Below are 17,464 nucleotides of genomic sequence, written 5' to 3' on the forward strand. Positions count from 1 at the left end.
AAATATATTTTCACTTTTGTACTTTTTCAAAAAGTGGTGTAGTTAAAGCCTTAACTACATTGGCTCAAAAAGTGAAAAAGTACAAAAGTGAAAATTTTCAAACGCATTTTTGTATGGTTTTTCGGACTACAAAAATAAAACAAATGATGCAGAAAGCTTATTTTTTCGTCTAAAAAACAATTTGTAAACTCTTTTTTCCAAAAAAAATCCACTAGCAAGAAAAAAAATATTTTCACTTTTGTACTTTTTCAAAAAGTGGTGAATGTAGTTAAGCCTTAAGGCTTAATGATGCAGAAAGCTTATTTTTTGGTTTACAAAACAATTTTTATAGTTTGAAAAAGTACATTTGAACTAGACTCTTTGGAGTATTATAGGAAACTATAGGAAAGTAAAATTGATAGTTGGTCAAGGAATTTTAACAAGCAAGTTGCAATTCACGTTTTTACTTATAATCAGCAAGTTGTACCTAGTGTAAATGGGGCATAACATCGAAAGCATCTAAAATGACAACCGGCATGAGTGCGTTCATTTTTAACGTTTTCCAAACACTTCCTATGTTAACTACACACACACACATGCGCTACGTAAAATGTCAGATTTTATAAGTATGCTTGTGTTAGTTTGTGGTGTTGTCAACAATACGTCAGAATTTACAAAAAAGTCCCACAAACTTCCGAAATAAAAAATTCTTTTATTTCAAATAAAATAAATATAGAACATAACAAAAAAACAATGAAATAAAAACGATCGTTTTGTAAAATTAAAGGAGAGACCATCATCAAAATAAAATAAAAAAAACTTTCTCTCACAGTAACTACTGCTGCCAAACTTAAACAAGTTCTTCTAGATTAAATACAAATTTTTCTTCTCATAAATCCTGCAAAAAGTGATAACACCACGTATGCTATTTGGTTTTTATTTTATTGTCTAAAAAAACATGATTGACCTATAAAACGTTGTTTTACTAATTTTATTCAGATACTCATCAAGATGTATTTACCAATTTCAAAAAAGGACAGCCGAGGTTTTACGTACAGAATCAAAGAAAAATTAAACAGTTGGAAGCGGCTTATATTCTCCGATCGCAATTCTAGAAATTTGTTCCTTTTTCTATTGTTAAATTTAAGTTTTGCATTTGTTGAATTATTCTATGGAATATTAACAAACAGTTTGGGTGAGTATTTAAGAAACAAAAATTAATAACTTTCTTTTTCTAACTTTCAATATTGTAAACTTTATTTTAAAAAGAAATTTTACTAACAAAAATATTATAATGTTTTACAAATAGTCAAAAACCCCCTTACAACCATTTATAGATAAGCGACTTTTTTTTTATATAATAAGCTTATTAAATTAAAATTCCCGCTTAAAATATTTAAGTTAGTAATGCTTGCCGAATTAACTTTAATCTAATATAACTTACTTTTTAGAATACTTGGATAGGAATAGTTAGATACATCATATGATCGTCATAGACAGCCAAGGTCAATAGGTGTAGTATTATTCGATTATGTAGGTACTAATATATGTTCCAATTCCAAAATACATTTTGCGCACGTTAGTTTTCTATAATTATGTTATAACTATTTCTTAAAGTGTTTTACACCCTCGTAAGACAAAAGAACACATTAGTTCTGATCTGACTATGTAAAATATTCAAAACATAGCAAATTAATTTTTGTTTTTTGAGTTTTGTTACTGTCCCTTTATGATTACAATTAATTTAGTTGACGTTGGAACAATTACAACAATTAAAACTAAAATACCAAAATTAAAATTTACAAAATTCTAACATTAATTTTTTTAACAAAAAAACTTTTTATAATATGCATTTCGGCATATTACATGCCATCATCAGCTTTAAATAATATGCCGAAATGCATTAAAGATATTTATCTACTATGATTACGGTGACTATATTTCTAGAAGCGAAACCCGGGACAGATAAAAAATTCGTTGGATCGTTTTAAAACATTGGTTTTTCAAAAAAAAAAAACAATAATAAAATCAGTTTTCATATTTTTTTCTTAATTTTGATATCAAGATTTCCTAAACGATTTTATGTTAATATTTTTGTTGAAATCATTTAAGGTCAAAAAATCAAGAAAACGTTTTTATAATAGGTATCTACTGTTAGTAACTTACAAAAAAAAAAATATTTTATTAATCAAAATTTTTTAATCAATTTCTAATGTGTCCTTAAAAGTTTTGAAAATAAGCTGGGATCTCTCTTTACAAAATAAAAACTTTTTCGGGTGTAGCTTTTCAACCTGCCAAACACATACTGGAACTAAATAATTGACAATTTTTTTTTTAAACTAATGCTTTTATTCGGAAAATTAGAAAAACTTTTATTTTCCAACCACTGTTTTCTTGTTTTCCGTACAAAGTATTTAAAATTTTGAATAGGAAAATCAGAGAATCTGGAAGTACGGGACAATCACGGGACAAATTACAAAATACGGGACACTTATACGTCCCGGGTTTCTTAAATAAATACCCGGGACAAGCTATAGATATACGGGACAGTCCCGGGTAAACCGGGACTGTCCCGTATATCTGATACTATTGAACTTGAACTCAAAACGACACGAACGGGCGCATTTACTTGTCAAAAGATATTGAAGCAAAGTGTTTCTTAGCTCTAGTATTTTTTAACCATTAAAAAAGATTTTTCAGGAGAACCACGCCTTCTCCCACCAAAAAATGTTCAATAAAATATTGTGAAGAAGCGCAAAATTAGGAAGTCATACTTCAATATTGCCAATAGTCAACGGACCTGAACCTTGTTCAAAATGTTTAGAAATGGCTAGCCCCAATGGATTTCAGGTTCATTTTGAAGACGAAAATTCTTTCTAACCCACCATTTAACAAACGTAGAATTAGATTAAGATGAATTATATAAAGAGATTAAAGAATGCAATGGCGGGACGGTTAGTGTTGTATGAATAAATATACAATCACCCCAGTTCTGATTTTCGTTTACAAAAGCAATACTTTCGTTTTAAAAAAGAAAGGTTCCACATTTCAATTCTTTTTGACGTTTTCATTTCGTTTGATTTTGGTACACCGTTTTTAAATCTGTGTGAAAACCAATTTCGGTAACGAATTCAATTCGGAGCGAAAATCAGAACAATATTATAAAAAGTTGATTTAAATTCGTTGCACACTTTTCCATCATTCTTTATTTGCATCTTTTCTGTATTCAATTTTTGATGAAAGACCTGGAAGCACCAGCTTTCAAATATAAAAAAAATCATTAAAATCGGTTCACCCAGTCGAAAGTTCTGGTGAACCGATTTTAATGATTTAAAATCGGTTCACCAGAATACGAATTGAGAACCTTTCCTTTTTTTGAATTTTATGAATCCTTATTTTACTTTTTTAGTTTTATTCCATTAACTCGTGTTGTTTCAAAACGCCCTTAAACAAAGCGGTTTTTCTTTTTTTAATTATTAATTTCTCAAAAAACTACCTACATATGTATGTATTTTAATTTCTAAATGAAATTACTTACAAAATTTTCCGAAAAGCAAAAAATGATTAAAAATTTATTAATACCTACCAACTTTTCTCTACTATAAAAAAATTATTCGTTTAAAAATCGGCTATTTCTTAACTTTTTTAAAAACGTAATTAAAAACGAAAAATCTGTCAAATCGCGCACAAATTTTAAAATTTAGTGTTTTAATTGGCGACTTTAAATTTAATAGAGTGTGAATAAATAAGGGCCTTTTATGATTTTTTAAAAATCTTATTTAAATATACATAAATGAAAAACAATATTTTCGAATTTTTTTTGACTAGTACAGTCAAATTAGGCGAAAAAAGGGTAAGAGTAAGACTAAAATTCTTGTAATTATCTTTGTTTGGACATTCAATACAATACATTCAATACATACGGAGGGCTCCAGTCGTCCCTACGCTTGCTGTTCTCTGGATTTTCTTAAGTTTGTTGATGATATATGCTTTACTAAGTGCAGGCCACCAAACAATGGCGCCGTAGGTAAGAATGGGTCGTACAACCGCTGTGTAAGTCCATAGAATCATTTTTGATTTAAGACCCCATTTTTTCAAAAAGGTTTTACTGCAGGCATAGAAAGCAATACTCGCCTTTCTAACCCGCTCTTCTATATTTAGCTTCCAGCTCAGTTTAGTGTCTAAAATTACACCTAAATATTTTGCGCTAGAAAAAAGTGATAAGATTTGGCAGTTAAGCTGAGGTAGAGGAAAGGCAGGGATTTTGGTTTTAGTTGTAAAAAGCATCAGTTCCGTTTTACTTTGATTAACTCCTAGGCCACAGCTCGTAGCCCAGTTGCTAACTTTTCTCAAAGCCGTGTCAGTGATTTCACTGATCACGGGTAAAAACTTTCCTGATACAAGTACGACCAGATCATCCGCATATGCCACTGCCTTCACTCCACTTCTCTCAAGCTTCACGAGGATATTGTTCATGACAAGGAGCCATAACAGGGGGGAAAGAACGCCACCCTGAGGCGTACCCCTGTTGACGCACTTAAAATAGTTTGAATTTCCTAAACTTGCTTGAATTTTTCTCGATTGAATTCTATTCGATTTTACAGCTAAGCGAAAAAAAATTTTGTCAAAACATAATAAGGACTTATCATCTTTTGAAAATAAACAGCAACTTTTTTTTATGAGTAATTGACTACACATAAAGAAGCTGACTACTGACTCAAAATCTTAAGTTGAAAGCGTCTTTCACGTAAAATATCTACTCGAAACATTATATTCTATTCACAAATGCAATTGTTTGATAGACTGAGGCTTTAAAAATAAAATGCACGACTGGGTCGCACGAACTTGCTCTTAGAGTTAAAGTTGCTTAAATTTTTAAGACTTTTTATATAGAAATTTGGAAAATGTAGGTACCTACTATATAGGTAAAAAAAAAAAATAAAATTAGTTTTTTAAGAAAATAAAATAAAATCTGAAATCAAATTGCCCTCCAAAACAAGTATGCAATTTTGATTGATATATTAACATGCATTTTTAGAAAAAAAAAATTTTCAAAATCGTTAGAGCCGTTTTTTAAAAATCAAATTTTTTATAAATAATTTTTTGGAAAAAAAGTTTTAAAATAATATTGGTATGCCATTTTGTAAAAATCACTAATCAACATCTAAAAAAAAAATTTCAAAAAAATTCAATGTCCCGTTTTCGAAAATTTGATTTTTGAAAAAATAATTTTCAACATTTTTTTAAAAATCCAAAAATTATTTTTTTTGAAATTTTGTTTTTGGTTTATATTTAAATTATATAAATGCTTCTTCACAAAAAGTTTCGTTGAAATCGAATAAGCTCTTTCAGAGATAATCGGATTTGAAAAAAACGGTTCTATGGCAGGTACCGTTAATAATGATTTTCAAAAAAAAAAATTTTTATTGAAAGATAGACCTTGTCTTAAAACTAACATTTGAATTTTTTAAACAAAATCGTTGGAGCCGTTTTTGAGAAATTTCAAATTTACTAAAATCGGTATATGACAAGTACCGTTATTTTTGGTCCAAAAAAATTAATTCCAAAAACCCCTCTGGAGAGGCGCCAAATAATGCTACATACCAAGTTTGACATCAATCGGTTCATCCGTTAAGCTGTAGCTTCGTTTACAGACAGACAGACTGACAGACGGACGGACAGACGGACTTCCGGGACCCACTTTTTTGGCATTCTCTACCATCGTAATGTCATGGAAAAATGCTATCTCAACTTTTTTTTTTTTTGTACGAATGCATAACTTGATATATAGTACCTATATCGGAAGTAAAAATTGTATATTCATTTTAAAACTAATTTCACATTCGTTTATTTTCAAAGTATGATAAGTCCAAAATCGTTTTTATTTTTTATCTTTTGAACTATCAGTCCAAAAAGTAAATACCAAACGATATTCTGTAGCTAGGTAAAAGTCCTACAAAATATATTTTTTATACATTTTGCTACACTTAACAAAAGAAAATAGAACGTTTTTTTTTCTCCTGAAAAATTTCAAATCATGGACTTATCATGTTTTGAAAATAAATGATTCAATTGTCAAGTGCAGGACTACAAACTGTGGTTGCATCGCTGCATAGATCCTTGTAAAAAATTATATTGAATACCTAGGTAAGAGGACCTATTTAAATCGAAATGATTTAGGTATCTTACATTGATTTAGGTACCTTACATTCTAAGCTAATTGGGTCATCAAGCAAGGTTGCTTATGACCGCCATCTCTACCTACTTAGGTACCTTACATTATTTCATTTACAACAGTCGGTTTATGCTATCTAATACTTATAGGCTATTGATTATGTAGTTTAGAAAGGAACTAAGACGTTCACGGGTTTTTATTGCAGGAATCGTTCAATGGGTTATAAAAGAAGATAAAACCGCGGAGTGCTATTAAATGAGAGGGTGGAAACTGAAGATAGGGGTGCAAAAGCCCCCTTTTTGGTTTTTTCAATATACCTCGTAAACCAAGCAAAATATTGATATATTTCACATAAAACTTTTTGTAGAGAATTAAATTTCCTATTGGAATAATGTTTTTTAAAAATTGAAAAAAAAAAATTTCCATACCAAAATAGTCGAAACAATCATAAAAAAAATATCAAAAAAATCGATTTTTTGAGTTTTTTTGCTTTTTTAGTTGTACATTTTTTTTGGGTTGAGATAGACATAAACATTGCTCCAAAGAAAAAAAGAAGATTAAATTTCCTTCAAACTGCTGTGCTCACTAAATTTTTTCATTGAAAATTAACCGAAGTATGGCCATTTTAATCTATCTTTTTTTTCGCATTTTTAGTTTTACTCAAGTAAAACAGAAACATTTGAGGGGAAAGTACGATAACTTAAGCACCAAGAACTGATAATAAGATTTTGTAGAGGGGTAAAATACAATCATTGTTTACTATGGGAGAGGGGGTCAATGTCCCCCCGTTTTGGCGGGAGGGGCAATTTTCTAAAAAAAATACTTAAAATAAAAAAAAATTATTAAAAAACAACGGCAACACTTACAGTTTTGATTGATACTTTTTTCAAAAGCTAGAACTATAAACTTAATATTAATTTTAAAATGAAGTTATTTTAATCAATTGTTTTTGAAATATCCGATTTCAAAGCCAAAACTTGTGAAAAAAAAGTTTAAAAAGCACATTGAGTACAATTTTCACAGAGACTGCGGACTTCAATACAAAATTGCTCGACAAAGTAAACTGCCTTAATTGATTTGTTATCAAATCATGAAAATCATAATGTTCCTATGCCTTCTACTTTTTGAGAAAATTGAAAAATAGACAAAATACTTTCTTTATCGGAATCACTCGTTTATTTCAAAAAGAATTGATTAAAATAACTTCATTTTAAAATAAATATTAAGTTTATAATTCTAGCATTTGAAAAAAAGTATTAATCAAAACTGTAAGTGTTGCCGTTGTTTTTTAATAATTTTTTTTTATTTTAAGTATTTTTTTTAGAAAATTGCCCCTCCCGCCAAAACGGGGGGACATTGACCCCCTCTCCCATAGTAAACAATGATTGTATTTTACCCCTCTACAAAATCTTATTATCAGTTCTTGGTGCTTAAGTTATCGTACTTTCCCCTCAAATGTTTCTGTTTTACTTGAGTAAAACTAAAAATGCGAAAAAAAGATAGATTAAAATGGCCATACTTCGGTTAATTTTCAATGAAAAAATTTAGTGAGCACAGCAGTTTGAAGGAAATTTAATCTTCTTTTTTTCTTTGGAGCAATGTTTATGTCTATCTCAACCCAAAAAAAATGTACAACTAAAAAAGCAAAAAAACTCAAAAAATCGATTTTTTTGATATTTTTTTTATGATTGTTTCGACTATTTTGGTATGGAAATTTTTTTTTTCAATTTTTAAAAAACATTATTCCAATAGGAAATTTAATTCTCTACAAAAAGTTGTATGTGAAATATATCAATATTTTGCTTGGTTTACGAGGTATATTGAAAAAACCAAAAAGGGGGCTTTTGCACCCCTATCTTCAGTTTCCACCCTCTCATTTAATAGCACTCCGCGGTTTTATCTTCTTTTATAACCCATTGAACGATTCCTGCAATAAAAACCCGTGAACGTCTTAGTTCCTTATTACCCTGTTTTTTTCGACATAATCAATAGCCTATTACTGTGTGCTTTTGTTCTACAAGATAGAACTTTTTCGCTAATTTTGTTTTAATGATTTCTTAATTTGTCTTGTCCTTTCAAAGAAAAGGTGATAAGATTTATCTGCAGGTATTAATGTAGTTGTTTAGTTATTTTCCAAATGTTTTCTGATGAAATGTTTTTATTATCCTTAAAGTAAGACAAAAACAAATTTTTCTTAAATTGAGGAAAGAATTCAAGCATCGCCAGAAAAGTAGAAGAGAATTGCACAATATAGAATTGATTCTTAATTATAAATTACATATATCGAAGCTTATTTTTTTTAAGTAATACGTACACAATTAGAGATATCTCGAAAATATCAAAATTGATTTGAATACCATGAAAACATTTATGTATGAAATTGACGTGGCTGAATTTTCAAAAATGTTTTTTTTTTCTAAATAACACTTTATTTTTTTCTTTTTAATTTCAGGTCTCATTTCAGACTCATTTCATATGTTTTTCGATTGTACAGGTCTACTAGCCGGTCTAGCTGCATCTGTTATAACTAAGTGGAAAGCTAATGATAAATTCTCCTATGGCTATGTGCGAGCCGAAGTACTAGCTGGCTTTGTGAACAGCCTTTTCCTGTTGTTTATTGCATTCTTTATTCTATCAGAAGGTGTAGAGCGTCTCATTGAGCCACCAGAGGTGAAACACGAACGATTATTTGTTGTTTCTGTGCTTGGTCTTCTGGTAAATCTAGTAGGTATATATGCATTCCAACATGGTCATGGACACTCGCATGGCGGTGGTGGCCACGGACATTCACATGGCGGCGGAGGCCATGGACACTCTCACAGTTCTCCCAGTAACCACATCGATCATGGTGAAATGCTCACTATCACAGTAGAAGATCCTCAAAATCATGGTCATGGTCATAGTCATAATCATGGGAGTCACGGTCATAGCCATAATGGCAGTAGTAGCGTTGCAATAAGCGATTTGGGTGGCAATAATTCTCAAATTATGCGAGGAGTTTTCCTGCATATTTTGGCCGATACTCTAGGATCTGTTGGAGTAATTATTTCTGCTGTTCTAATGCAAATGTTTGGATGGATGATTGCAGATCCTATTTGTTCAATATTTATTGCCCTATTAATTGCAATGAGTGTTTTGAGTCTTATCAAAGAATCGATTATGATTCTTATGCAACGTCAACCCCAAGAACTCGATGGAGTTTTACGTCAATGCTATCAAAAAGTGGAGGCACTGGGTGGTGTTCAATCGGTGCAGGAGCCACACTTCTGGACATTGTGCTCGAATGTGTATGTTGGTGCGATAAAGTTGGAGGTAAAGAAAGACTGTGTACCTAAGTACGTGTTGACGCATGCGCGAATGATATTTGAATCAGTTGGAGTGAAGCAAATTTACATTCAATTAGATTATGTAGATGTATGATAATTGTGCAGTTAGGATTACAATATACTTAATTAATGTTTTTTTTTTTTATTATTAAAATACAAAACGAAAATTAGCGAACGAACTTCTGTTGCAATGTTTTAATATTGATTTTTATACATACTTTCAATTTATTTGAAAAAAAAAAAACGAAATAGTTGATAAATTTAGTCAGAGATTATTTTTATTAATTTATTTACCATTCCAGTAATCTTTGCACAGAAATAATGTATTTAAGAAAAAAAAAAAAAATCTAAAATTTTTTTACCAATCCTCTTCGCTGTCCAACTAAAAAACCTAACCGCTAATTTATTTGCTGGATAAGTTGAAATAAAAACCGAACATGAGCTACTTTTAAAGAATAATTATATTGTCTGCTGTTTACTGACAGTTAGTATGTTTTACATCATATAGGAATTTAAGAAATAAATAACAAAAAAAAATATTTATAAATCGAACGATAAAATTGTAAATACAAAAACTTAAGCGCTCATAATAATATAAATAATTGTGTTTTATTTTAAAACTGATTTTTAAAACGATTACAAAAGAAACTTCTTTTTCTGCATTGAATTTATAAATCATTCACTATTAATTAGCTATTTATGTAATACGGTTGTATAATCTGTTATGTATTAAGATTTTTTTCTAGGGCACCACTTCTTTGAATCAAGAATGTCTGTTTCTTTCCCGTGTCCCGTCTGATCCTACTTTGAACTTTCTTTCAAATGACACTTAAGTTCCACTATATTTCCTGCTGAAACGGTTTTTAAAGAATTGCTGATCTTCAGCCTCTTATCAAACAAGCTTCTATCTCTTTGATAAGGGATACGCAGTTTATGAACATTTATGATATTAGCGACTATCGATCACAGGTTTTATCGAAATGATTGAATAGTTGTATTGTGTTAGTAAGACCATAATGAACAAATAATGGTGACAAAAACTATTAAAAAGTAATTTAGTATAATAATGTGATAATTACACCGGCACACAAAAAAAAAAAGTGTCATGAACCAGAAACCAGACCTATCTTTCTATATGTTTTTGGGCACGCTGAATCCGAATTTGAAGTCCGTTTGGCCCCATCACCCTCCAGTTTTGAGCTGTGAGTGCATTTTGTTTGAATTTTTATGACTTTTTTGGAGTTTTTTGCATTTTTCTCAAAACTGAAGGGTGACCGGGCAAAACGGACTTGAAAATCGGATTCAGCGGTCCCAAAAACATATAGAAAGATAGGTCTGCTTCCTAGTACATGAAACTTTTTTTTTTGTGTGCCGGGTATGACAGCGACATGTCGCGACAGTGCTAGCACACAAAAAAAAAGTTGTATGAACCAGAAACCAGACCTATCTTTCTATATGTTTTTGGGACCGCTGAATCCGAATTTCAAGTCCGTTTTTCCCGGTCACCCTCCAGTTTTGAGAAAAGTGTAAAAAAGACCCCAAAAACTACCTTTTTTTGAGTTTTTTGCATATTACTCAAAACTGGAGGGTGACAGGGCCAAACGGACTTGAAATTCGGATTCAGCGGTCCCAAAAACATATAGAAAGATAGGTCTGGTTTCTGGTTCATGACACTTTTTTTTTTGTGTGCCGGTGTTATTAATGCATTTTTTTTTACTTGATAGGATTGCCGTCCAATACTCCAGCATAAATTGTAATTTAGTGTCTCTTTTTTAAATATAATATTTTTGTTAAAAGACCTCACTTTTCACTCCTTTTTTTTTCATATTAAGTCAATTATTGTAGAAAATTGCACATTCCACCTTAATAATGGTTCATTCAATTATCATATTTTTCTTGTTTTGAAATAACTTACACGATTTGGCCATTTTTTTTCTATATTTAAACAAAAATCATATTATTTTGTTTACTCACATATTGAGCTGGAATGTCCTTTTAAGTTACAAAGCTTTGGCTTAACAAATCGCATAATCTTCAAAGGTTATGATGTGACAAAATTATCTAAATATCATAGGGACTGAGAAAAATTCAAAAACCCGAAAACATAAAATGGCATGACCTCAAAAGTATTGTCCTCACAGAAAAACGGTGTAAGCAGAGAAAAAGATATTTACATTGCCTACAACTATGATCAAATAACTTTTTCGTTATTTTGGGAGATTATGTAGAATGTAGATTATTTCTCGTTTTCCAAAATGGGGGATTTCACCAAGTGGTGGTGTCTCGAAAACCAGTACTTAAGCTTTTTTAATACCTTTCTTGAAAAAATCAGTCTTCCTATATTTCGTTCCACGAAGTCTATCTTTCTTGTACTAGTAACAAGAAGATTTGTATGCTGATAAAAAATAAATTATTTTATTTTTGCTTATTTCTTGAGTTTTCCCTGTGGCATCGCACAAAGGGGCATTTAGTCAATTTAGGCGGACAAAATTTAAAATTGATCCAAACGTAAAAAATCAACATCCTAATAAAATTAGATAACTTGCTAGCATTGTCTTATAGTTTTAAAATTGATTACCACTCCAGGTGGCTAACAGCAGCGGTCTAGAGTTTAGAGTTTTCAACCCAAAGATAAGTAAGTATAACTTTTTTTTGAAGTGTCTATAGAGTTATATATGTATATTCTATGAAGTTGTTATGGAATGTTGATTTAGAGATACGAAACTGTCTACTAGATGTTGTATCTAAATATTATATTACTTTAAAGATAAAAAAGTGATAAGTTGAATCTAAACATAATTTTCTTTCCGTATTGAAGGAGATAAGTTATACTATTACACAATATTATGTGATAAAATTAAATGTTTCTTTAAGGTTAAACTCTTATCTAATTGAATCTGTAAACAAATTGCATCTAAGTGCAACTTCCCCTTTTAAATGTTTTAGGTTTTTAAAATGCCTACCTTGTTTCATGCATCCATATTTTAAGTCTTTTTTAAAGATCCAACTTCTTGAATTACAAACTCTGATCCCTTTCCTAAGTTTTAAGACCATTATCTTGGCGATACAATTAATAAAACTCCATTTATAAGCGTTTGAACCAACCATTTAGGTCCATTCTTAAGACTTTTTGTTTGATCAAAAATTGGTTTTGGAAGATACCTGCCGTGTTTTTTTTTTCTTTCACTGTATCTAAATAAAATCCTACCTAAATTATAATATCATATCGTGTACGAGTACAAATGCATACATGGTATCTACATACATATACGTAAACAAAGGCATTCCATTACCATATGGATCAATCAAGAGAAATATTTTAAATATTTTTTTTTTTTTTTCATACAGAAAAAGCTAATTTTCTAGTTTTGTTTCAGGCAAAAATACATCTGTCCTGCAACAAAAAAAATGTTTCTATGCTCCAATATGATCTTAATTTGTATTTGATATTTTAATAAAGCATAGTCGTCAACCCAATTAAATTAATTTTGTTCAAATTTATAGCAGTAGAATATCAATTTCTTTCTATCTCTGGTGGATGTGCAATCCCCACGCATGCTCTTGCTGACCTTCATTGCTTTATTTTCTTATCAACATTTTTTTTTATGATGCAGCAACATTTTGTGTATTAATACACAGAAACAAACACAATTAGGTTAATCATCCACGTAAACAAAAAAAAAAAAAAAAATTGCAAACTATGGAAAAGAAATTCCACACAAAGCAAACGTGCACACTTTTTTTCAGCCTACATAATTATAGCGTCACTCACTATTCCAACAACAACAAAAATGGAGAATTGTTTACTGCATTGCATTATTACAAGTCCTTGGTGTAGTTTTCTATCGTCGCATTCGCATCGTCATCATCGAGCTAAATGAAAAAAAAAAAATGAGGTTATGTCGTATATTCGTGTATATCGTGAATCACCCCATTAAATTTTGACGATGTGAATTCAACAAGTCTATCGACTCGACACAAGGAGCAATAAACCCAAGCAAAGCCAACAACCATTGAAGGACATCAAACTCCAATTTTTTTTTTTGGAGACGAACAAAAAAGAAATAAAAAAGATTTTTTAATTTCGTTCTCATATGAATTTTTATATCAATCAAATATCTTGGATGAACAGTTTTTAGTTATTACAATCACGGTACAATTTATTTTATCGTTTTTTTTTTTTGCTAAATATTTGAGTAGCTTCATCGTACGTATATATATAAAAAAATAAACGAAAAAAACTAACAAAAAATAAAGAATAAAATAAAAAATTGAATTACTAAAAGAGTATGTAAGGTGAAAAATTAAAATAAAAAAAAAAAAAGAAAAAATTTCTTGTATTTTTTTTTTTTATAATTTAATAATTATTATGATGGTTGTTTTAATTTTTCAGCCATTGTTGTTGTGTGCTTGCCTTATAATTTCTCTTCTTCGAGACCGTGTTTGTAGAACATAAAGACGGGTGTGCTCTTTCCATTGATATCGCGATATTCACACATAGCAACCATACCATCGCAGTCCATAGATTCGCCGGTGAAGAACTGCAAGTCCTTGAAGCGTCCCAAAATCTCCTTCATGACTTTGTTCATGTTTGTCTTGAAGATATCGACTTGGTCGGGTGAGTTCTCTTCCAGCTTGGCAATGAGTTTCTTCATGTAGTCCTTAAGGTAGAGAGTGTATGATTTTTTGTCACCGAAAGCGAAGCACTCTTGAAGGCGATGATTGAGAACGATATCGACGCCAGTTTCGACATTGGTGTCGGTTCCTTCGTCGGCTTCTTCGGCAGATGGATTGAAACCTTCGATTTTGATGTCATCTTGGGAGCGACTAACTAGAGATCCGTAAACTTCGTAGATTACATCATCGACGAGTTTCATTTTGTAGGTGTCTGAGAACATTTCGTCGCCAGAGATGAGGTCCTTGAACAATTTCATTTTAAATTGGGGATCTTTTGGTAGAAATTTACGGATAAAAAAAATTAGTCACACCGACAATGGACTGACACGATGCCACGCGCTATGCAAAAAGAACGAAAAGTGCTGGTCCGCAGAAATTTCTTGACAAAGTAGTAAAATGTGACTGCGCATGTAGTAGATTGATTGTAGTAGATGAAGATTAGGGTATAAGCTGATGTTAATTACTTAAGGGTCTATTTTCACTGAAAAAGAAAAAAATATTAAGGGTAGGAACTCATTACTAAATAAAAATTAATAAACAAAAAAAAACTTTTTGTCAGATGTTAAAGCCTAGTATCTACGCAGCTGAAGTGAAATGACATTTTCCATGCAAAAATTCTTGAACGAAAGTAAATTTGTTTTGTTTTTGCTTTTAAAGCTCTAACTACAATAACCGTATTCACGATTCGATGCAAATGGTCTTGTATCGTTGTAAAAGTGCAAAAGTGTAACATTTTCTTAAATTAAAATAACCAAATATGCAGACTACAATTTTTTTTACACTTTTATACTTTCGCTATACCCTAATCCTATTGCAAAAATAAAATAAAATAAAATAAAATAAAAAAAAAATGGTGCAAAATTTGTCTGCTGTAGTTGTAGTAGTAGAAAAATAAAATTTAGCAATTGTACACCATTTTAGCTCTGTTCCATTGGAGGTGGTAGTTTACTCGTGAGTAGAAATCTAGTACAACAACTACACATTCCTATCCCCTCGAGTAGAAGATCATGTGTTAATTCTAGTACCAGATCTACTCATGAGTAAACTACCACCAATGGAACGGGGCTATTATTGTCCAAAATCATACTTTCTTAACTCAAAAATTTTGTATTTGAAAAAAAATTTGTTTGTATGCAGCTGAAGCGAAACGAAATATTCCATACAAAAATAGGAATCTTGAACAAAATTTATTTTTTTTCTTTTAAAACTTATTTTCTGATGTTTTTCATAAATTTTTTGATTTGTATTTCTATTATTTGAACTTTGGCATAATATCCGATGGTATTTTTTTCGAAAACATGTTCGCTGTGTTGACTTTGGAGACAAAAATGTTTCGTTTCGCTTCAGCTGTGTACTTTATGAAAAAAAATGGATTTTAAAGACGTTCAAAAATGGTAATCACTAGTGTGATAAGGTCCCAGAAAAAGAGCACTATGAAAATGTCCTTGTTATTAAGGTCATTTTTTTTTTTATTAAAAAACTTATTTTCTGATGATTTTCTTGATTTTAGATTGCAAAACTTTTTTTAAATGGTTTTGTAGAATGGAAACTGTTTTTCGTATATTTTTCTCGTCGTCAAAATAAAATAAATTCCAACCAATCGTTTTTAAAGAAGAACCGAACACTTGGGATAATTATTCCAGAATGAAATTTTTTTTTTCAGTTTTTGACAAGAAAATAAATAAAATTCAAACAACTAACGCGATTCAATAAATAATTTAACAAAAGCAATGTAGAAAATTTCGTCTTCGAAATTAAAAAAAAAATATGTTTTAAATTTTCTTAACAGAAACCTTACAAAAATGATGGAGAAAGCTTTGATATTGGCATAGAGGAAGGAATACCTAGAGAACCGACTTAGGGAGGTTGTTCTCTTCGACCCTACAAGCTACAATGAGAGAAAAAACTCCACAGTGGCTATATGTGGTAGTTTCCCCGTGCATTTTAAATGGCACTAACACATTCAACTGTGGAGTTTTGCTCAATGCGCTCAGTGCGCAATTGGGTTGAACAAAAAAATTCGTTTAATTCAAAAATTGAAAAATAGAATTAAATTTTCCGAAAAAATTCTTTTTTTGACACTTAATCAATTAAAAATATGTTAAATATTACTTTTGATTGCTTTAAGCATAAAAATTCAACATTTTTTATGAATTTTATTGTTAAAAACTGTAAAAATATAAAAAAGAAGTATAAGCGCATCCTAATCTTACCATGAAAAATATGAACAGCGCCTAATTTCCACCACAGAAAAATAGCTCAAAGGTGAGTATTTTGACAGATCAAAATAAAAAAAAAAGTTCATGTAAAACATAGATTTAAAAGTTTATTTTAATTTCTTTAATTTTTTTGATTTGTTTTGAACATAATGTACTTGTTTCCTTCTGGGCAAGATCACTGTCCAGAATCTTGGTGCGAAGAATGTGATGGAAATTGCTCGCACTCAGAACAAAAAGCTGATCATCACATTTATCATTGTTTTGGCTGGAGAGATGCTAGCGACTGCTGCAAATATCTTCCGCGCAAAGAGCATTGGAGACGCCAAACATATAATGGCAAGGAACTTTGTCTGAGAGCTGTAACCTGCATAATCACCAGCGCCCATATAGATGAGAACAGAAATAGCATTGAAGTAGAATCTTAAGACTCCAATACTTCATTGTCCACAACGGATTCTCAACAGGAATAGGACCTGCAGAGAAGATCCCTAAATAAATAAAAATACTTTGGAAGCAAGTGACAATGCCACTCCAATTGAGAAACCCATTGAATCCGCCGCCCAGAAAAAAAATGTTGATTTTTTTCAACAATTCATTAATTTCAATACGACTACTAGTAGTATGGAAATAGAGCTGTGCAATGGCGTTGACACAGCATGACATTAAATGTTATGGTGGAGTATTCCACCACGGTATTGTGTTCCTAACTCTACTCCTACAATCACATACATAAATGTCGAGGTGTTCTGGGATGCTGACTTTGTGCATTAGCAGTTGGGCGTGGACATCTAGTCAAAGAAGTTCTGCTGATAAAAAGTGCTTATCAAGTGCAGCTCTGTGCTCATAAGCCTGAGGTATTTTTTACACAACTTGTAATATGAGATATTAAGCCTAAATCCTCTTCTTTCAGAAACACAACATAGATTTACAAAATTCAAAAACATTCTTTGAAAAGGATACCATATAGCAACTGGCGATTCTTCCCAAGAATACACTAGTAGCGTTTTCGTTTGGTCGTCCGCGACTCTCCGGAATTCCTCCGAACAATTCTGAAACTGTTCGTTTGGCACTCCATGGCAGTTCTAATT

The 17,464-nt window shown here is 30.8% G+C and overlaps 2 protein-coding genes across 2 annotated transcripts; one reads left to right on the forward strand and one right to left on the reverse strand.

Annotated features, from left to right (window-relative positions):
* Positions 1–619: 619 nt before the first annotated feature.
* LOC129915045 (zinc transporter 7) lies at positions 620–9,776 on the forward strand. The gene is made up of 3 exons (XM_055994501.1): positions 620–899; positions 979–1,174; positions 8,607–9,776. The coding sequence occupies exons 2-3, from the start codon at positions 991–993 to the stop codon at positions 9,572–9,574; spliced, it is 1,152 nt and encodes a 383-aa protein (XP_055850476.1). The 5' UTR covers positions 620–899; positions 979–990; the 3' UTR covers positions 9,575–9,776.
* Positions 9,777–13,772: 3,996 nt separating this feature from the next.
* On the reverse strand, positions 13,773–14,530 carry LOC129915953 (translationally-controlled tumor protein homolog). Its single transcript, XM_055995679.1, has one exon. It carries the CDS (start codon positions 14,412–14,414, stop codon positions 13,896–13,898), a length of 519 nt encoding a protein of 172 aa, XP_055851654.1. The 5' UTR covers positions 14,415–14,530; the 3' UTR covers positions 13,773–13,895.
* Between the last annotated feature and the right edge of the window lie 2,934 nt (positions 14,531–17,464).

Source organism: Episyrphus balteatus, chromosome 3 (genome assembly GCF_945859705.1).
Source record: "Episyrphus balteatus chromosome 3, idEpiBalt1.1, whole genome shotgun sequence".
Taxonomy (NCBI): domain Eukaryota; kingdom Metazoa; phylum Arthropoda; class Insecta; order Diptera; family Syrphidae; genus Episyrphus; species Episyrphus balteatus.